The sequence below is a fragment of the Fusarium odoratissimum genome, assembly GCF_000260195.1.
Source record: "Fusarium odoratissimum NRRL 54006 unplaced genomic scaffold supercont1.2, whole genome shotgun sequence".
In the NCBI taxonomy this organism is placed as follows: Eukaryota; Fungi; Ascomycota; class Sordariomycetes; order Hypocreales; family Nectriaceae; genus Fusarium; species Fusarium odoratissimum.
The window spans coordinates 117,957-141,320 of NW_022158688.1; the positions used below are offsets into that span (position 1 = coordinate 117,957).

Here is a 23,364-nt window from a genome sequence, read left to right on the forward strand (position 1 = left end):
ATGTGGTTATCACGACGGCTGCTAGCCTCGACGCTGGTCTTGGCCGTCAAGGCACAGGACGATGGTATCGAGGATGCCGCGATACGTATTGCGTCAGGATTCGCAGCGACTCTCATCCAGAATGCAGTGACTACCTTGCACGGAGATACCGGAAGTGACGGCAATCCCGGGCAAATGTTTGGTGCGACAAATCTCGATAAACCTGAGACAGGCGCAGACAGTGGTGCCAACAATATCCCCATTACCCAGCAACCAGTAGGGCAACCATCAATCGCTACATACACACACCAAGGCACACTATTTCCAGTGACCCTACTTCCCCATCCTGTTCTCAAAATTCCCCCGTCGAGCAACGACCCCTATGAACGAGTTATTCAAGCCTACACAGGGGGCGATGATGCCACCACGAAGCAAGAAATCACGGTTGCCGAGCCGAGCGGCACCAAGCCAGGCACCATCATTGTGGATGTGCCTGGTACAGCATATTCATCCTTCTCATCAGGCCAACCTGGTGCGCTGACCATCCCCCCTTCGAACGATAACCCAACGGCGACAATTATATCTGCGCTACCTAGCGGTGTCGCTATCACGGGCGATGCTACAAGAACTGTGCCAGCGAATGGGAACGACCCTGCCACTGTTATAATTCAGACCCCATGGGCAGACGTACCACCAAGCACTATTGGTGCTGGTGGTGATGGTGGTGCTGGCGATGGTGGTGCTGGTGGTGCTGGTGCTGGTGCTGGTGCTGGTGCTGGTGCTGGTGCTGGTGCTGGTGCTGGTGCTGGTGCTGATAGCGGTGCTGGAGATGGCGGTGCTGGCGCTGGTACTGATGGTGGTGGTGCTGATGGTGGTGGTGCTGGCGGTGGTGGTGCTGGAGATATCGGTGGAGACAGTACTTCTGACGTCTTGGTCATCCAGACGTATACGGGGACCGAGTATATCACACAGGCGCGAGTAACCACAGTTGCTGGCCCTGGAGGTGTTCCAACCAAGATTGTTCAGGTCCCAGCTAACCAGAACCCTGGTAGTGCTGTCACAATCCCTCCAAGTGATGGTAGCCATTTCACAACAATTATTGGGCCATACACTGGAGCCACGCCTATCTCTACACCTATCACTACCCTCATTCCCACCTCGGCTGGAAAAGATGGGACAATCATCATCCAAACTCCTAACCCCTCAAGCACGGACAGTAGTGGAAGCGAGGATGGCAACCTGCCTGAAAACCAGCCTCAAATTATTCCGCCTAGTGGCGACAACCCATATTCTACGATCCTGAGACCACACGACGGACCGATCACCAAGCCTATAACCTATACTATACCGCCTTCTGGCACAAATCCCGGGACAGTCATCATCGAGACACCGGCCGTACGTGCAGGGCAAGAGGTCATTACTCTTCCACCTGATCCCAATAGTGGCTACATCACCATCGTTAGACAGCCTGGAAGTGTCATTACAGCGCCTAAAACCATCACAATCGCACCCAGCGGAGGTCAGCCGGGTACCATTGTTATCGAGACTCCTGTCGCTACTCGGCCGGGAGATGCTGAGATTACAATTCCACCTGGTGCAGATGGATCCTACATCACTATCATCCGGAGCCCTACTGGGACTAACGTTCTTACGGCCCCTACTACCATCACCATGACAGGTGCCCCAGGCCAGCCTGGAACCGTCATCATCGAAACCCCTGGCTCTTCTGGCGGTGATAGCACGATCACACGAGCCCCTGGTGACCCTTTTACTCTCCCTCCCGGGCCAGGGAGTAAATACGTTACTGTCTTCCGGCCCCATAGTGGTGATCCTATCTCAGTACCAATCACACTTACCCAGGAAGGTCAAAACGGTCAGCCAGGTACCATCATCATTGAAACGCCTGATCCGACTTCAAATGCTCCTGGTAGCGGACCAATCACTATCCCAGCAGGAAGTGACAGTCCTTACGTAACTGTCTACAAGCCACATACAGGTAGTCCGATTAGCAAGCCTATCACGGTCACGATCCCCCCAAGTGGCACGAATCCAGGGACCATTATTGTTGAAACTCCGACGCTTGGAACGCCAATTGGTCAAAATGCTGTTACTTCGGCAGTGACGGATGGTGAACAGGTAACTATTCCGCCTGGTAACAATGACCCCTATGTCACCATCTATAAGCCGCATACGGGCGATCCTATCACCGCGCCCATCACTATTACCCAGCCATCCTCGAATGGACAACCAGGAACTATTATTATCGAGACGCAAGGCCCTATCACCATCAACCCTACTAGTTCTGGAGGTACAGCCACAATTTATACTCCTGGAACTGCTGTTGGTACCACAATCACGAAAATCATCACTTTGGTAGCCTCAGGAGGTTCGCAATCTACCGCAGTTGTCATCGAGACACCGCCGGTGACGGATCAGCCTTCAACACAACAGGGTAGTCTTGGTACAGGTAGATATGTTACAGTTACTTCCCAGTATACTGGTACAGATCTCACGGAAGTTATAACTTCTTCGGTACCCGGATCAGGAACAAACCCAGGAACAGTCTACATCATAACACCACCAGCAGTGAAGTTCAATCCTACATCGAGTTCACCGGGAAGCACAGTTAAGGGTAGCGATAATTATGTCACTATCTACAAGCCATTCCCCGGACCAGGTATTATCAATACACCCATCACCATCACGCAAGCTACTCCATCTGGTGCTCAACCTGGCACTATCGTCATTGAGACTCCGACTGCACAGACTCCTGTTACTACTCCATTGCCCAATCCAAGCACCACGCAAGGGCCTAATGGTCTTGTGACCGTATTCCTTCCTTTCCCAGGCCCAGGCGTGATTACTACGTCTTATACCAGGACACTGTCTGGAACGGTATACATCACAACTCCAGCACCATCGTCTACATCTGTGACACTGTTGCCTAGGCCTAGTATAACACAAGGGTCCGATGGTTTAGTAACCGTATTCCTCCCTTTCCCAGGCCCAGGTGTGATTACTACATCTTACACCAGGACATTATCTGGAACGGTATACATTACGACTCCAGCACTATTGCCTACATCTGTAAGTCTGTTACCTAGGCCTAGTACTACACAAGGATCCAATGGCTATGTGACTGTATTCCTTCCTTTCCCTGGTCCTGGCACAATCACAGCACCTATCACGAGCACCCAGGCCCCCTCTGGTAACCAGCCCGGCACTGTATTTATCACGACCCCAGTGCCTTTACCAGTAACTAGTCAGCAAAATCTACCAAGCACTACTTCCGGTGACGATGGTTATGTGACAGTATTCATCCCTTATCCGGGACCTGGCCAGATCACTGCGCCTATCACCAGTACTCAGCCGCCTTCAGGAGGCCAACCTGGTACTGTCTTCATCACCACGCCTTCTGCTCTTGCGGTTGATACACCAAAACAGCAGAACCAGCTTAGTAGTACTACGTCAGGTGCTGACGGCTTTGTCACTGTTTTCCTTCCATTCCCAGGGCCAGGGGTTATAACAGCACCTATCACTAGCACCCAAGCTCCTTCTGGTGGTAACCCAGGTACTGTTTATATTACGACACCGGCTGCTCCTGCACTTAGCACCCCAGGCCAGCAGGTTCAAGTGACCAGCACGTCTCCTAGCATTGATGTCTATGTGACCGTTTTCCTACCTTTCCCAGGCCCCGGGGTCATCACGGAACCCATCACCAGGACTCAACCTCTTTCTGGTGGCAATCCTGGAACGGTTTATATCACAACCCCTGCACCTCAAGCTACTCAGCAGGATGTCCATAGCACTGAACCAGGTGTTGGTCAGTACGTCACGGTGTTCTTTCCGTTTCCTGGTCCTGGTGTTATCACTGAACCTATTACTCGCACACAGGCGGCACCATCTGGCGGTAATCCGGGAACTGTTTTCGTCACCACGCCAGCCCCTCCGACTCCTACCCAACAGACTCCTGCATTGACTACGGATAACTATATAACTGTCCACACGCCTTTCCCGGGCCCTGGAGTTATCACCGCACCCGTCACTATCACCAAGCCACCGTCTTCCGGCCAACCTGGAACCATTCTCATACAGACTCCTGCGCCGGTTTCTAGCACTGATAGCTACGTTACAATATTTAGACCGTATCCTGGACCTGGAACTATTACGGCACCGGTTACCCTGACACAGGCCCCTTCGAATGGCCAGCCCGGCACTGTATTTATTGAAACCCAGCCGATCAGTCTCCCAACTTCAGCTTCTCCCATCACGATTCCCCCCAATCCAACTGGAACTTACATAACGGTTTACCGGCCATATCCCGGACCGGGGAACATCAACTCCCCTGTCTCCTATACCCAAGCACCCGTATCTGGCCAGCCAGGAACAGTTATCATCGAGACACCTAATCCAAACGCAAATACTGCTACCCAAACAGGCCCAGTTACAGTTCCAACTGGTGATAATAACCCGTATGTCACTGTATACAAGCCGTACCCTGGTCCTGGTAATATTGACCGACCAATTACCATTACTGCTGTTACTCCCTCGGGTGGCCAGCCGGGAACCATCATCATTGAAACCCCTGTAGTAGAGGTGGAAACCAAGTTTGCACTGTCAACAGCGCCGATTTCCCAGCCAGAATCGCAAGCCACGACAAAGGCCACAGAGAACCCTCCTACGACCGTTCCTCAAGGCCAAGATGGATATGTTACAGTGTATCAGCCTCACTCAGGTTCTGGTGCCATCACGGAGCCTGTTACTATCTCTACTGTTGCACCGACTAATGGCCAACCTGGAACAGTATTCATCGAGACCCCTACGCCTGCAGTCGCAACGCCATCAACAAAGGAACAACCTACTGCTTCTGCTGTTACGATTCCCGCAGGTAATGGTGGTTATGTCACCGTCTATAGGCCGTATCCAGGACCTGGAATGATTACCGAACCCCGCACAGTTGGTACTGTTGCTCCTACTTCAGGCCAAGCAGGCACGATCATTATCGAGACACCAGTCCTTCAGGCCGTGGCTTCGGAGGCGACCTCGGCACCAATCATTGCTACATCGCAGGGTAATGACGGCTATATGACTGTCTTTAAGCCTTATACTGGCACAAATGTCATTGCGCAACCGATTACAGTTACCACTATTGCGCCCTCCGCTGGTCAACCTGGTACTGTTGTTGTTGAGACACCTGTGCCTCCTGCCTCTATGTCAACTCCGGGCAGCAATGATGCTCCTGTTACGATTCCGCCTAGGCCTGATAACTCTTATGCAACAGTCTATCGTCCCCATACAGGTGCAAATATTATCACAGCCCCAGTGGCTATTTCCACCATTGCAGGCGTCAACGGTCAACCAGGTACTGTTATCATTGAAACGCCTACTGGTCAGTCACCAACTCTGGGTGCGATAAGCGATCAAGGGCCTGTGACTATTCCAGCGGGACCTGATAGCTCTTATGCAACGGTCTATCGTCCATATACAGGCAGTGGCGCCCTTACAGAACCGATAGTCTCTACTATTCCGGGCTTGAACGGGGAGCCGGGTACTGTGATTGTTGAGACACCTGTTCCTCTGTTCAGTGCTTCGACTCAAGTCGCCATCAATACTCCTGTTACAGTTCCACCAGGGCCTGATAACTCTTATGCAACTATCTATCGTCCTCATACAGGCGTTGATGCTATCACGGCACCAGTCACTTCTACTATTCCTGGTATGAACGGACAGGCTGGTACTGTTATCGTCGAGACACCTGTGACCCAGGCGTTTACTCCGACTCAAGCTGATGATAATCCTGCCCAAAGCCCAGGTGGATCGGATAACTCCTATGTGACGGACTATCGTCCCTATACAGGTGTTGATGCTATCACGGCACCAGTCACTTCTACCATCCCAGGGGCCAACGGTGAGCCTGGTACTGTTATTATTGAAACACCAGCTGCTCAGTTTACTGGACCTGTTGAGGGGAGCATCGGAGCATCAAAGGCTATCACAGTCGACACTAGTAGCTCTTATATCACGGTGTATCGACCTCATACAGTTGATGATGGTTTCACAACTCCAGTTACTGTGACTACTATTCAGGGCGCTATTGGACAACCTGGTACAATTGTCATTGAGACTCCAGGCCTCGAGACTGGCGGCAAGGTTGTGGTTCCTCCAGTTACTCTTGAACCTACTCCTGGGGGTCAGTACACCACTATCTACAGGCCCCATACCGGCAGTAGTGTTATCACTGCACCCATCACGGTGACAACTATTGCGCCTTCTGGTGGCCAGCCAGGGACGGTTATTATTGAAACCCCACAGCCTGAGACCATTGTTCCAAATCCTACGGTGACGCTACCCTCTGGGCCCGATGCGTCATATGTCACTATTTTACGTCCTCATACAGGAAGTGCGGGAATCGACGGGATCTCCGGACCTATAACGATTACGACTATTGCACCTGACAACGGCCGGCCAGGTACTATTATTATCGAGACTCCGGTCGTGCCCGAGTCTGTGACAGTGCCTACGCCTTCAGGCTCGACAAAGCTTGCGGAATCGCAGAATACGCCAGTTTATCACACGGTATATCGACCAAACAGTGGCCCCAGCCGTATCACGGCTCCAGTTACAATTAGTACCATCGAGCCGACAGGAGGCCAGCCAGGTACTGTTATTGTTGAAACGCCAGATCAAGACCTAGCCCCTATCACTACGTCCTCCGGGCCCGGTGCCATTTATATAACCGTGTATCAGCCTTGCACACGAACAGAAAGGATGACAGAGCCAACCACCGTCACAACTGTTCCACCAATCAACAACAAACCGGGTACAGTCGTCATCGAGACTCCAGGCCAGCAAGCGCCGCCTACGACTCATATACCTGTCCCTGTTTCCTATGTAACCATCACCAAGCCTCATACTGGCACAGGTAGGTCTGAAGACACGGTAACAACTACTATCCCTCCCCAAGGCGACCAGCCCGGTACAGTTATCATTGAACCTGCGTCGACCCCTATGCCCTCTGTCCCAATCCCCAGTTTGTTCGTAACTATTACTAGACCTTATACTGGATCAGGTGAGATTACAGAACCAGTCACAACCACTATCACTGCTCAGGACAACCAACCCGGTACAGTAATCGTTGAGACCCCCGAGCGGGAAACGGCTCCTGTAGCAAGCAACACCGAAGCTTCATATATCAGCATTTCTAGACCCTATACGGGAACAGATCAGATCACAGCGCCTGTTGTGACTACTGTTCCTCCCCGGGATGGTCAACCTGGAACCGTTATCTTTGAGACGCAGGCTCCATTTGCGACCATCTACCGCCCATACACAGGATCAGATCAGATTACAGGTCCAGTTACTGTATCCACGATTGCTCCCGTGGGGGACAAGCCTGGCACTATTATCGTCGAGACGCCTGGTGGAGGTGCTGAATTCACGACTACTCCCCCTGCACCGTCGTATGTCACTTCATCAGTCCTGTATACTGGTGACGATCAGATTGCGGCACCAACAGTGCTCACCACGATTCCTCCCGAGGGCAACCAACCAGGAACTGTTATCATAGGAACACCAGGATCGTATGTCACAAGTACAACGGTTTACATGGGATCTGATTCAATCACTGGACCAACGGCTCTTACGACTATCCAACCGCACGGTACGCAGGCTGGTGTGGTGGTTATTGCGATACCTCCTTATGTCACGACTACCTCTCTTTACACTGGAACTGACCAGATAACGGCACCCATTACTGTTACTGCTGTCAGTCCACAGGGGGACCAGCCTGGAACTGTGGTTATCGAGACACAAGCTCCTTTCGCGACAGTTTATCGTCCACATACTGGACCCGGTCGCATCACTGCAGCAACTACCGTCACAATTATTGCTCCTTCTGGAAATCAACCTGGAACTGTTGTAGTTGAAACACCAGGTTCGGAGCCTCCTGTAACGACGACACCACCTAGCCCGTCATACACAACAGTCTATGAGCAATACTCAGGCACTGATGATATGACCGCACCATCAGCCAAGACTACTATTGAGCCTCAAAGTGACGAACCTGGTACCGTAATTTTCGAGACTCCCGGCCAGAAATTTGCTTCTACAAGTGCTGCTCTCCCGGCTACATACGTCAATGTCTATCAGCCACACACTGGTCCGGACAGTATCACAGCACCTGTGACTATCAGCGATATTCCTCCTCAAGGGGGGCAGCCCGGTACATACATCATTGAAACACCCGCTTCAAAGCCAGCTATCACGTCTATCCACTACGAACCTTCCTATGTAACATTTTATCAGCCCCACACTGGTGACGGTACGATAACAGAGCCAGTCACTGTCACTACTCTACCCCCTCAGGGTGACCAGCCAGGAACTGTTGTTATTGAGACTCCAGGATCAGAGCCACCTGTGACCGTCGGACCTTCTGCAGAAACTTCCTACGAGACGATATATCGACCCCATACTGGTCCAGAGCAAATCACGACCTCTGTTACGATCACCACCATACCCCCTCAAGGTGACCAGCCGGGAACTGTCATTATAGAGACACCGGGGTTAGAGACACCTACGACCTTAGGGCATGAGCCCTCGTATGTGGTAGTTTCTAGACCTCATACTGGTTCAGAACAGATCAAGACCCCTGTCACAGTTACTACTATCGCCCCTCAAGGAGATCAACCCAGTACCGTGATCGTCGAAACGCCAGATTTAGAGCCAGCAACTTCAACACTAGCCCCCCAAGCAACATATTTCACAATTTATCGACCTGGCACGGGGGTAGACCAGATTACGACTCCAGTTGCAGTTACAACCATTGAGCCACAAGGAGGTCAGCCTGGGACAGTCATAGTTGAGACGCCTGGTTCCCAGCCTCCTATCACATCAGGACCTGCATTGGCATCTGAGCCTTCCTATATCACGATCTATACCTCACATACAGGCGTAGGGGATATAGTTGCTCCTGTTACACTCACTACTATTCCAGGACAATCGGGTCAACCGGGCACTGTGATTATCGAGACTCCTGGTTCCCAACCTCCTGTTACTTCAGAACCTTCAATGGGGCCTGCAACTTCTTACATCACAGTCTATAAACCTTATAACGGCACAGAACCTATTACAACACCTGTGACGATTACAGAAGCGCCGGAGGACAACAGCCAGCCAGGTACGGTCATCATTCAGACACCTGGATCCGGACCACCTTTCACCCTAGCACCATCCGCTCCTTATACCACCATCTATGAACCTTACACAGGTACGAGCGAAATCACAAGAGAGATCACTCGCACAGCCGCCCTTCCACAGGGAGACCAGCCAGGCACTTTGATCATCGAAACACCCGGTCCACATACTGAAAATAAGGGGGCTATTCCTGTCACTGTTTCCGCTGGAGATGATGGTTATGTGACTGTATTCAAACCCTATACAGGCACTGATTCCATCACAGAGCCTCGAATGACTACTGTCTCTCCCTCAGGCGGTCAATTGGGTACTGTTATTGTTGAGACTCCAGTACCTGAGACAGAACACAGTAGTGGTGATGGCAGTCCACCGTTGACTCTACCCCCAGGAGATGATACGTATGCCACTATCTTCAGACCTCACACAGGCCCTGGATTGATTACCCAACCTGTTACTATTACTACCATCGCCCCATCAGCAGGTCAACCTGGTACTGTAATCATCGAGACTCCAGAGCCTGAATCAGGTCCTGAGTCCACGCCGACAACAACATCTGCACCAGGCAATATCTACGTGACTATCTACAGACCATATACTGGTACTGCCCAAATTACTGCTCCTATTACCATTACAACGACTGCTCCAGGATCAGACACTGGAACAGTGATCATCGAGACCTTGGCCCCCACAACCGCTAGTGTTATATATGTGACCATCCATAGACCATACACTGGCACAGAACATATCACTGAGCCAACGACTACCACCATAGCTCCTATATCTGGCACAGGTACTGTTGTCATTGAGACTCCGACCACTGAGCCAACCACAGAGAGCCCGGTATCAAACTCACCGGAGATCACTATTCCCCCTAGCAATGAGAGCCACAACTCGACTATCATCAGACCATATTCGGGCACGGAATCGATCACGGGTCCCATTACCAAGTACCTTCCACCTACTGCGGCAGGAGAGCCTGGCACCATCGTGATTGAGACCCCTGTGGACGCGACTACACCGGAGGCTCAGCCGTCAGATGAAGCAAGCTCTCATGCACAAACCAACGTTTCACCTAGCGACGGAACCCCGAACGTCACTGTTGTCCGTGACCATACTGGGTCAGACACTATCACTGCTCCGATTACCTTGTTTGAGCCGGCTAGTGCATCTGGTCAACCTGGCACTGTTATCATTGAGACTCCAGCCCCTAAGCATACATCCAAGCCAGTCGACGACAACGTTACAATTTATACTTTGGCTCCATCCGGTGTCAAAACGCCCGTTACCAGCTACAGGCTCCCTGAAAATTCGGGAGAGCCTGGAACTGTCTTTATCCAGACTGTTCCTTCAGAGCCAGCTCCTATGGGCGCAAATGTGACCATTACAAGAGAGGAATATTCCGGCCTTTTGGGTCCTTTTACAACATACCTGCCTCCAGGAGCATCAGGCGACCCTGGTACATTTATTATCGACTTGCCTGCAGGAAGACCGTCTCACGTCACCTCTGACGGTCCTGTAACTGTCTTGGCCCATTCTGACAGTCACAATGTTACCATCGTTCGAAGTGGCCCAGGCAGTCAGGTTACCACGATCTTTATGCCTCCAACCGGAAGTGAAGCCGGAACCGTGATTATTGAGACTCCCACTGCTTCGCCAGAGCAAGGAGACGTTGCCGCATCTCCCAGCCCATTGACGGATGACAAGCCAGGTGTCACTATCCCCCCCAGCTCGAACAGTCCCAACATGACAATCATTAGGCCTTATCCTGGACCAGGCTCAATCACTGAACCTATCACTCGATACATTACTCCCACTGCAGCTGGAGAGCCTGGTACAGTTGTGATCGAAACCAACGCTTCGGATAGTCCTGAGCCTACGACCAATAACCCCGAGATTACTCTGCCACCTACGTCCCAGAGCCCCAATACGACTGTTATCAGACCTTACACTGGACCGGGTTCAATCACTGAACCTATCACTCGATACATTCCTCCCACTGCAGCTGGAGAGCCTGGTACGATTGTGATCGAAACACAGTCAACAGATGCAACTGATACTTCGACCGAGGCCGGGCTAATAGATGAGCCATCTGCTATCACACTATCTGCCAGTCACGGTAGCCCCAACATCACCATCATCAGGGGGGTTACCGGATCTGAAGTGGCCAAGGGTCCTGTCACGAAATACATTGAACCGACCAAGTCGGGAGAGCCGGGCACTATACTCATTGAAACCCCTGTTGCTTCTGAACCCGACGGTTCATCCGAGTCGCAAGAACCTGCAGGTGGACCGCCTTTGATCTCAGCGGTCCCTACAACTCCCGAGGATTCGCTAGGCTCGACAAGCTCAAACCCCAATGCAATCACCGTCACTCCCAGTGATGCTAATAATGATGTGACGGTCATTGAGCCTAACACGAGGTTCCCGGATGCTGTAGAGAATGTTACGCAAATAATCCCTCCCTCTAACGGAAATCCCGGAACCAAGATTATTTACACCCCAATCGATACTTCCTCAGTGGAGGAAGCATCGCCAGGTGCATCTGGTACTGCGAACTTTGTCACGGTGAGCGCCACAGTCACCATTCCCGGTGACCCCTCTACTCGAACCGGCGTGAGGTCGGGCCCTGGTGCTGAGCCTACTACCACCGGCAAGGAAATTAACACTATCATCATCCCCCCTAGTGGAACGGAACCGGGAACAGTTGTCCTTCAAACTAGTGTCTATTTGGATCAGACGTTGGCTGAGCACGGAAACGTTACCATTACAAGAGCAGCCCCTGCCGGTATCACTAAGATTTTGACAACCTATGCGCCGCCAGCTGTATCTACTGATCCGGGTACCTTTATCATTGAGGTCCCAGACTACAACGTCACTATCACACAGCAGGCGACGACCTCGATTGCGAGTCCCTTTACCACCTACCTGCCTCCGGGCTCCCAGGGTGATCCGGGCACAGTTGTCATCGAGGTACCTAGCTATAGTGCCACCACAGGATCTCACGTATCGCTACCAGCTTCAGGTCCGCCCGAAACTGAAGTCGCCGCCACTGGCCCTGGTAATACAACCATTTACAGTGGTGTTTCAGGAAATGTGGTCAAGACTATCTACTATCCTCCTACTAATTCAGGCGAACGGGGGACTGTCGTCGTTCAAACACCAGCTGAGCCATCTGAGAGGACTAATGAAGAAGAAACACCGACTTCCGCAGTGATCGGAGGGCGAACGAATACAACCATCTACACTGCGGGCTCTGGTACCGTCAGAACGACTGCATTTATCCAGGCTAGTTCTCCTGGTGAGCCGGATACGGTCTTGATCCAGACACCGGCTACTAATTTAAACGAAGATAATTCGTCAGCCGGTCACTACACCACTGTATTCACCGTTGGCACTGGAACAGCCACCAGAACGACCACTATCTCTGCCACTGCACCAGGAGAGCCAGACACCATATTGATCCAGACACCTGCTTCGTCAACTGGCCACTACACCACTGTTTTCACCGTTGGTACCGGAACAGCCACTAGAACGACTACCATTTCTGCCACTGCACCAGGAGAGCCAGATACGATCTTAATTCAGACACCTGCTACTGACTCGAATGAAGATACTTCGTCAGCCCGTCATTACAACACCACTGTATTCACCGGTGGTGCTGGAACAGCCACTAGAACGACCATAATTTCTGCCACTGAACCTGGCGAGCCGGATACCATCCTGATTATAACACCTACCGGTGATGGTCAGGAAACTGGTGGTGCCACCACGACTCCACCTCCTCGTGATGTTTCCAACGTTACAATTTCTCGAGGCGGCCCAGGGTCAGCCCTTACCACTATCTACCTGCCTGCTACGGCCTCGAATGAACCAGGAACAGTCATAATAGAGACACCCACTGGTTCTTTCGAGGCTCCAAAGATTGTAGCAGCCGGTACCAATGTAACTGTGTACAGTGGTGGGCATGTCACCGCAACTCGCACTATCTACATCCCCCCCACTGCTTCGGATGATGCGGGCACTGTCATTATCGAAACACCGGATGGATCAACTGCTTCTAAAACAGGTGCCGGTAATATTACCATTTACACCGGGGTTTCTGGCACAGCCACAAAGACAAGGTTCATTCCTGCCACAGTTACAGACGAGCCTGGAACGATCCTTATCGAAACTCCTACCGGCTCTCCTGATCCTCAAACAGGTGTCAGTAATATCACCATCTACACTGGTTTTGCTGGAACGACTGTGCGAACAACATTCATCCCAGGAACTGCGTCTGACGAGCCGGGAACTGTTATGGTCGAGACGCCAACTGGTCTTGCTGATTCTTCCAGCACAGGAACTGCACCTGGAAATGTCACAATCCACACAGGATATTCTGGTTCTGTAACGGAGACACGATACATCCCACCGACAAGGTCTGGAGAGGCTGGCACCATTGTCATCGAGACGCCAATTGGCGACTCCGTAGACAAGGAAACGGGTTCAGATCGTATCTCAGACTCATCCACGGGGACTGTTATATCTCCACAGCAGAAGGAAAATACTACCGTCTATACCGGTGGTCCTAATACCGTTGCACAGACCAAATATATACCAGCTACAGCATCAGATGAACCGGATACTATCTTGATTCAAACACCTACTAATGGTATCGATACTGGAAGTGGTACCAGCGCACCTATCCCTGGTGCAGCAAAGCCTAATGTCACAATTTACAGCGCCGGCGCAGGGATGGACACTTCGCCGATCTATCTTCCTCCGGCTTCTTCAGGTGAAGCGGGAAGAATCATTATTCTGACCCCAACCGGCTCGGCTGAACATGATACCACCGGAGTCACAGGCAGCAGAGAAACAGAATCGCAATCTCCTAGCACCAGGAATGTCACTGTGACCAGACCCGCACCGGGATCCATCACGAGCATGTACACGACCTATATGCCTCCAGGTTCCCCTGGTGATCCGGGCACGGTTATTGTCGAAACTCCCGACTACAACGTTACTATCACGAGACAAGCCCCTGCATCAGTAACAAGCGTTCGCCTGTCATACGTGGCTCCCGGTACTATGGGTGACCCAGGAACAGTCATCATGGAGACCCCCAACAATGCATATAATATCACGATCACGAGAGCTGCTCCTGCGTCTGTTACAAGGATGCTGACAACATACGCTCCTCCAGACTCACCCGGCGACCCAGGGACAGTTATTATCGAAACTCCTGATAACAATGTTACGGTAACACAACAGGCACCGGCATCAATCACTAGTCCTATAACTCGCTATGTCCCCCCAGGCACTCCTGGCGACCCAGGTACTGTGATAGTTGAGACGCCTAACAACGATTATAATGTCACCATCACAAGAGCTGCACCTGCATCTGTCACCAGTATGCATATAACCTATGCTCCTCCAGGCACTCCAGGCGATCCTGGTACTATCATTGTAGAGACACCTAACGCTGTTAACAACGCCTACAATGTTACGGTTACAAGAGCTGCTCCAGCCTCAGTCAAGAGCCTATATACAACTTACGTCCCCCCAGGTGCCTCCGGAGATCCTGGTACAGTCATCGTTGAGACTCCGGCTGGAGCTTACAACGTGACCACTACGCGAGGCGCCTCAGTCACTGCGCCATTCACAACATACATAGCCGCAGCCTCCCCAGGCGACCCCGACACGATTCTTATTGAAACCCCCGACTATAACACCACCATCACTCGTGAGGCACCTGTTTCAGTGACAAGCCTGCGAACGATATATAACCCCCCAGGGGACCTAGGTGATCCTGGTACAGTGATCATTGAGACGCCTAGAAATGAGTATAATGTTACTGTCACCAAGGGTGCTTCAATCAAAGTGCCTACAACGAAATACTCGCCGCCAGCCACGCCAGGTGATCCAGGCACTATTATCGTGGAAACCCCGGATTATAACGTCACCGTTACTAGGCAAGGACCCAAATCGGTCACCACTGTATTTTCGACCTATCTTCCACCCGGAAGCCCTGGCGACCCAGGTACTGTCATCGTCGAAACACCTGTTGGACCGTATAATGTTACTACAACTCAAGGCGCTTCTACCATTACAGCTCCGTTAACAACCTACTTGCCTCCCAGCTCTCCTGGGGATCCTGGGACTGTCCTTATTGAGACTCCTGAGTACAATGTGACAGTTACTAGAAAGGCGACTGATTCTGCTTCAGACACTGTTACCAGTTACGACCCACCAGCCACTCCCGGCGATCCTGGAACAGTTGCCATCATCATGCCCAACCAACGGGTTGTGTCAACTTCTCAAGACCCTTCAACTTCTGAGCCCGGTCAAAACACTACCATCTATAGAGCGGGCCCGAGATCCCTTACTGGCCCTGTAACGTCTTTTATCCCCCCACAGAGTGCAGGTGACAGCGGTACTGTGATTATTGAGACTCCTGGGCCTGCTACACCGTTTAACGTGACGACCACTCAAACAGTTCGGACTATCACCGCAATCTATACAACCTTTCTGCCAGCAGGCGCACAGGATGATCCCGGAACAGTTCTCGTTGAGGTTCCGCCTGAGCGTAATGTAACAGTTACACAGCAAGATACTGCCATTACAGCGGCATATACAACCTACTCGCCGCCAGGTGCTGCTGGGGATCCTGGTACTGTCATCGTTGGTATTCCAGCTGACCGTAACGTGTCTATCACTTCTATTGAGAGCACTCGAACTGTTCCTTACACGACATATCTTCCACCTGCTAACCGCGGCGATCCTGGCACCGTCTTGGTTGAGTTACCCCCAGATTCCAACATCACCACTACCAAGACTGCCAGTGATAGGACTGCACCTTATACAACATATGCAGCACCTGCAAACAAAGGTGATCCTGGAACTGTTGTCGTTGAAGTTCCAATGAAGACAGAGTACAATGTCACTGTTACAAATGTTGCCAGCTCTATCACATCCCCTTACACAAGTTACTCGCCTCCAGCTAACCCGGGACATCCTGGAACGGTATTTATCGGCCTCCACCCTGACTCCAATATCACCATCACAACCGAGATCAGCAGTAGGACAGCTCCCTATACGACATATCTACCTGCAGCAAGTCAGGGAGACCCCGGTACTATTCTTATTGAGGTACCGCCCGCCAACAATGTGACCATCACAACGCAAGTTACAGGCCTGACGGCTCCCTACACGAAATACTCGCCCCCAGGCAACGCAGGTGACCCAGGCACAGTTATCGTGGAGTTGCCCCCTGATAGTAACATTAACGTCACGACTACAAAGGAGGTCAGCAGCCGGACTGCACCGTTCACAACCTATTCTGCACCCGCGAATAGAGGTGATCCTGGTACTGTTATCATCGAGATGCCTCCTGACAGGAACACAACAATTACTACAACAGTCGCAACTCGCACCCATCCATACACTACATATGCGACGCCGGGAAGTAAGGGGGATGCGGGCACTGTTATCATCGAGATGCCACCTAACAGAAACGTTACAGTCACAACCGAAGTATCTTCTCTTACGAAGCCGTACACTACGTACGCATCGCCTGCCAATGAGGGAGATCCAGGCACTGTTATTATCGAGATGCCCCCTGACAGAAACGTTACAGTGACAACTGAAGTACCTACTATCACGAGGATATTCACGACATACGCAGCGCCTGCGAACAAGGGTGATCCAGGTACAGTCATCGTGGAAATGCCACCTGACAGAAACATTACAGTTACAACTGAAGTACCTTCTCTCACAAAGCCCTACACAACCTATGCGGTGCCTGCGAACAAGGGTGATCCAGGTACCATCATCGTGGAAATGCCGCCAGACAGGAATATTACAGTTACGACTGAAGTACCTACTCTCACGAGGATGTCCACAACATACGCAGCGCCTGCAAATAAGGGTGATCCAGGTACCGTCATCATAGAGGTGCCGCCTCCGAGGAATATAACAATCACTACAACGATCGCTAGTCTGTCTACTCCCTACACTGCCTATTCTGCTCCAGGGAGTCAAGGAGATCCAGGGACTATCATCATCGAAATGCCACCCGAGAGAAATATCACGACTACGCAGCAAGACGTCGGCACAATCACCAGACTTGCCACAACTTACCTGCCTCCTGCAAATCCTGGTGACCCTGGCACCATTGTCATCGAGGTACCCCGAGAGACCAATGCCACCGTTGTAGAGGTTGTGTCTACTATCACACGACCCGTAACGCGGTTTGTTCCTCCAGCAACTCAAGGTGATCCAGGTACTGTTTACCTTGACGTACCGCCAAGCCATACCGTTACGATGACTACTACAGTCAGCACAATTAGTCGACCAACTACGATATTTGAGACCCCAGCTACGGAAGGTGACGCGGCAACAGTACTTGTTGAGATGCCCCCTGAGTATAATGTCACTACGACGAAAACTGTGCAGTCTATTAGTCGACCTTTGACCCGATACTCAACTCCAGCTGAAATCGGCGATCCGGGCACTGTTTTCATTGACCTACCGCCGGAATACAATGTCACAGTGACTACAACAATCCCTACTATTACAAGGCAATCTACAACATTTGCTCCGGCTGCTACTCAAGGCGATCCTGGTACTATAATCATCGAGATGCCACCTGCATACAATATCACCTCAACACAGACTATACAGACGATCAGTAGACCAGTTACTCGCTACTCAGGTCCCGCTGAAATTGGCGATCCAGGTACCGTATTCGTGCTTCTACCTCCAGAGTACAATATCACAGTCACAACAACCATCAATACTATTACAAGGCCAACGACCACCTTTGCTCCTGCAGACATACAGGGCGATCCTGGCACTATTATTATTGAACTTCCTCCGGATACCAACACCACAATGACTCAGACAGTCTCAACAATCACAAGGCCTACAACTCGGTATTCCCGCCCTGGCACCATCGGGGACCCTGGTACTGTCTATGTGGACCTACCACCAGAGTATAATATCACGATCACCAAGACTGTCAATACAATCACAAAACTGATAACTACCTTTGCGTCACCAGACACGCAGGGCGATCCTGGCACCGTTATTGTTGAACTTCCGCCAGACTCTAACGTAACAATATCCTCGACTGTGCCAACTATTAGCCGCCCGGCTACACGATTCGCCAGCCCAGCTGCTGCAGGAGACCCAGGTACTGTTTATGTCGATCTGCCGCCAGATTATAACGTAACCACGACTGCAACCATCGACTCAATCACTAGGGTTAGGACCACTTATTACTCGGCTGCAACACAAGGCGATCCAGGAACCATTGTTATCCAAGTTCCTCCTGATTACAATGTAACTACGACCCAGACCGTCAACACTATCAGTCGGGTCCGGACTACATATTATCCTGCAGGCACGCAAGGCGACCCTAATACGGTCTTAATACAAGTTCCAGTGGATTATAACGTCACTACCACGGCAACAGTCGACTCAATCACGCGAATTAGGACAACATATAACCCTGGTGCGACGCAAGGCGATCCGGGTACAGTCATTATCCAGATCCCAGTCGAGTCTAATGTCACTACGACCCAAACCATCAGCACAATCAGCCGGGTTCAGACATCATATTATCCAGCTGGTGTTCAAGGCGATCCCAACACTGTTCTTATCCAAGTGCCGATTGACCACACTGTGACCAGTACCCAGACTGTCAGCACGATCACTCGGGCTCAGACATCATACTACCCAGCCGGCGTTCAAGGTGATCCCAATACGGTTTTAGTACAGGTGCCTCCTTCGTATAATACCACTGCACCAAGACTGTTAGTACTATCACCAGGGTTCAGACGTCATACTATCCAGCCGGAGTTCAAGGCGATCCCAACACTGTTCTTATCCAAGTGCCGATTGACCACACTGTGACCAGTACCCAGACTGTCAGCACGATCACTCGGGCTCAGACATCATACTATCCAGCTGGTGTTCAAGGCGATCCCAACACTCTCCTCGTACAAGTCCCACCCTCGTACAACATAACGACCACAAAAACCATCCCTACAATCACTATGGTATCTACTATTTATGCTGAGCCAGCCAATCAGGGTGACCCCGGCACGGTCTTGGTTGAGGTCCCACCATCTCGCAATATCACAACGACACAGACTATCAGCACAATCAGTCGGGTCCAAACATCTTATTATCCTGCAGCAAATCTAGGTGATGCCAACACTGTCCTGGTACAAGTTCCAGTCGACCGCAATGTGACAGTAACCCAGACTGTTCCTACTATCTCGAGGGCTACTACGATATATAATCCTCCAGCCACGCAAGGAGACCCAGGGACTGTACTAGTTGAGGTGCCCCCATCCTACAATGTTACAACAACGCAGACGGTGCCAACGATTACACGAGTCTCTACTGCTTATTCCCCACCAGCCGTTCAAGGAGACCCAGGAACCGTCATCGTTCAAATCCCACCCTCATACAATGTTACAACAACGCAGACAGTTCCCACCATCTCGCGGGTTGCTACTGTGTACAGCGCTCCAGCCGTACAAGGAGACCCAGGAACCATCATCGTTCAAATCCCACCTTCATACAATGTTACGACAACGCAGACAGTTCCTGCTATCTCGCGGGTTGCTACAGTATATAACCCCCCCGCTGTACAAGGCGACCCTGGAACCATTATTGTAGAGCTCCCGCCCTCATATAATGTTACGACAACGCAGACGGTTCCCACCATCTCACAAGTTGCTACTGTATACAGCGCTCCAGCCGTACAAGGAGACCCAGGAACCGTCATCGTTCAAATGCCCCCTGCTTATAACATCACATCTACCCAAACGGTTGCCACTATCAACCAGGTTATGACAAGCTTTGTGCCCGCTACAGCACCAGGCAGCCCGGGGACTGTTCTCATCCAAGTTCCCCTTCCTGTCAGCTCGACACTGACAACTATTGCCCCCCCAATTGTCAGCTCTGCCATCATCAAGTCCACTTCTTCAAGCACGAGCACTAGCAGTAAGATGCCCCAGGCTTCTTTCGGCCCCACGTTCGACTGCGATGGCTATGGCTATACAATTTCAACTCTTCTCGGCAACACTCTTACACAGGTCAATCTAAACACCGGTCAACGTACGACAATTAAGAGTGGTATTGGTCCAGGAGGTACCCTTCTCAATGTTGCTGGGGTTGCAGGCGCCATCAATGCCATCGGTTTCAACAAGCTTGATTACTATATCTATGGTACGGTCAACCAAGGTCTCGTGAACGGACTGCTCTGTGGCCTTCTTGGGTGCCCTTCGTCCCAACTCATCCGCATCGCTAAGAATGGTGCATACGAGACATTGCCTCTTACTATTCCGTCCAATATGATTGATATGGGTGACGTTGATGATCAAGGGCGATTCTGGGTTTCCGAAAATGGAAAGAAGTGGTGGTGTATTGATGTTAATCCTGCCTCGCCTACCTTTGGCAAGCTTCTTAGCAGCGGTACATCGGCTACTGATATTCTTGCTGGAGTAGGCGATTGGGCGTACGTGCCCGGCGGAGGTGACTACCTCTATGCCGTGCAAGCCTCGGTCATCGAATCTGGTCTTCTTCGTACGAATATTGTCCGCTGGTCACGCACAACCCACACATGGGAGCGCTATCAGTCATACCCTAACCTCGTTCTCACTGCTACAAATCTGGTCTGGGGCGCTGTCATGGCAGGACCGAATACTCTGTGGGCACAGGAGAATTTACTCGGCCAGACATGGAGGTTTACTATCGGGAGCAGCGCTAATCCGACTCCTATACCAGGGGGTTCTATCCTCAACCTGCAGGGAGATGGTGCTAGGTGCCCAGATGCAAAGACTGTCTTTGGCCCACCATTTAAATGTGACGGTAATGGATATGTCATGTCCAATCTACTTGGTAACACTCTTACGCAAGTCAATCTCAACGATGGCACCCGCTCTACGGTGGCCAACGGTATTGGCCCTGGTATCATCAACGCTATCGGTTATAATACTCTCGACAATTATATCTACGGTATGGTCATCCAAGGCCTCAGCTCAAGTCTCATCCGCATTGCCCAGGACGGTGCCTATGAGATCCTACCGGTTACGATTCCTTCAATTATCATCGATATGGGGGATGTCGACAACCAAGGACGCCTTTGGGTATCTGAGAGCGGAAAGAGATGGTGGTGTATCGACGTTAATCCTTCTTCCTCGACATTCAGCACGCTACTAAAGAGTGGCACGTCTACTGCCGATATCCTCTCAGGTGTAGGTGACTGGGCCTACATTGCTGGTGCAGGAAACTATCTATATGCCGTACAGGCCTCGGTCATTGAGTCAGGCCTTCTTCGTACAAACATTGTGCGATGGTCACTTACAACACAGACTTGGGAGCGCTATCAGTCATACAGCAACTTCGTCCTTACAAGCTTGAACCTCAACTGGGGAGCTGTAATGGGAGGCCCAGGCGGCACTTTATACGCACAGGAAAATCTACTTGGGCAGACGTGGAAATTCACTCTAGGAAGTACTTCCAACCCTACGTCTTTACCGGGCGGTACTATTCTCAATCTCTCCGGTGATGGTGCCAGATGCGTAGGTTTGGATCCCACTACGATAAACCTCCCTCCCTCGACCACAGTCACTGTCACCACCACCGTTTCAACCATTTCTCAGGTTTTGACGACAATAGCGATGCCCAGCAGTCAAGGAGATCCCGCTACGGCCATCGTTCAAGTACCTGCCCCTTACAACGTCACGACAACGCAGACGGTTAGTACTCTCACCAAGGCCACAACTGTTTTTGAGTCTGCAACGGCTCTGGGCAGTCCCGGCACCATCCTCATCCAGTATCCTCTCCCCTACACTGTTACGATAACCACAAACGGTGGTACAACAATCAATGGCCCAGTTACATCAACTCTATCGCCTGGTCAACCTGGTGATCCTGCCACCGTGATTATTGCAACTCCAAGTTCTCCCCCAGCTGCGGCAACATCCTCTGCCGCTGCTCAACCTGCATTGAAGTGCGACGTCTACGGTTACCTCATGCAAAAGACTGCATTCTACCGTGTTGATCTCACTAGTGGAAAAACTACTCTCATCAATGCTCTTGTTGGACCCGGTGGCAATATCAACGCTATTGGATACAATAAGTTCGACAATTTCATTTACGGCATGTTGCAGGATAGCACAGGTACGCAAGTTATCCGCATTGCTGGTGATGGTTCCTACACCCTTCTGGCTGCACGCACCTCAGACCGCAGTGTCAATATGGGCGATATCGACAATCTAGGCCGATACTGGATTGCTACATCTGCAAAGGCTTGGTGGTGCATCGACCTCATGCCGGGCTCAGCAACCTATGGAAAGATCATCATGAGTGGCACTGCTGTTACTACTCTGACTGCAGCTGACTGGGCTTTTGTGCCTGGCGGTGGTGATTATATGTATGCAGTTATGGTCGACAGTGCTGGCTTAACCTCAACTCTAGGCCGTTTCAGTCGTACCTCATACACCTGGACGACTGTTAAAGCGTATGGTAATGTTGCCGGTTCAAACTTCTGGGGTGCCGTATATGCTTCTCAGGACGGAAACCTGTATGGCTCTGAAAATAACAGCGGCCAAATCTTCAAATTTCCTGTGGCACCAACAGCAGGTAACCCTGTTTTCATTGCAACAGGTCCTGCGTCCAGCTCTAACGATGGCGCGAGGTGCATTGACAGCCAAACCCTCCCAGTCTAGGACGCAAACTCAACCATTGACAAATTTCCTATGTGTATCTTGTACGGATAGCTTCGTGTCCCTTCTTCATCAGCTTCGTTTCCTATGTTCACATATCATGGCCAGCTTTTAATCAGTTTGGTCACCGCCTTGTTTCCTTTGTCTGGATTGTCTACATGGCCTTTTGCGCTACATGCTGCTACCTTTTCTCCTATGTTTGTATTATATAATTTATGTATCAATAGTGAATTGGCGCTATCCTCTTTCCAATAAATTGGCAATTCTTCTGTACTGAAATTTTGAAGTGACAGTACACAAAGTTCAAGTATATGAAGCATCAAAATAATGCATGAAAAGCTAGACAATCGCCACTGATGGTTATAACTCGAGAACGTAGGTTGCAGGACTGATTTCAAAGTAATCGAGCTATCCATCGTAAGTGAACCGAAGAGATGTTAGAAGGTCTGCCATTATTGAAGAAAGAGACTAA

The 23,364-nt window shown here is 51.0% G+C and overlaps 1 protein-coding gene across 1 annotated transcript; it reads left to right on the forward strand.

Annotated features, from left to right (window-relative positions):
- FOIG_01625 (uncharacterized protein) lies at positions 1–23,163 on the forward strand (the record flags this gene model as incomplete). Its single annotated transcript, XM_031198597.1, has 3 exons — positions 1–5,709; positions 5,893–18,965; positions 19,070–23,163. The coding sequence occupies 3 exons, from the start codon at positions 1–3 to the stop codon at positions 22,893–22,895; spliced, it is 22,608 nt and encodes a 7,535-aa protein (XP_031070634.1). The 3' UTR covers positions 22,896–23,163.
- Positions 23,164–23,364: the final 201 nt, after the last annotated feature.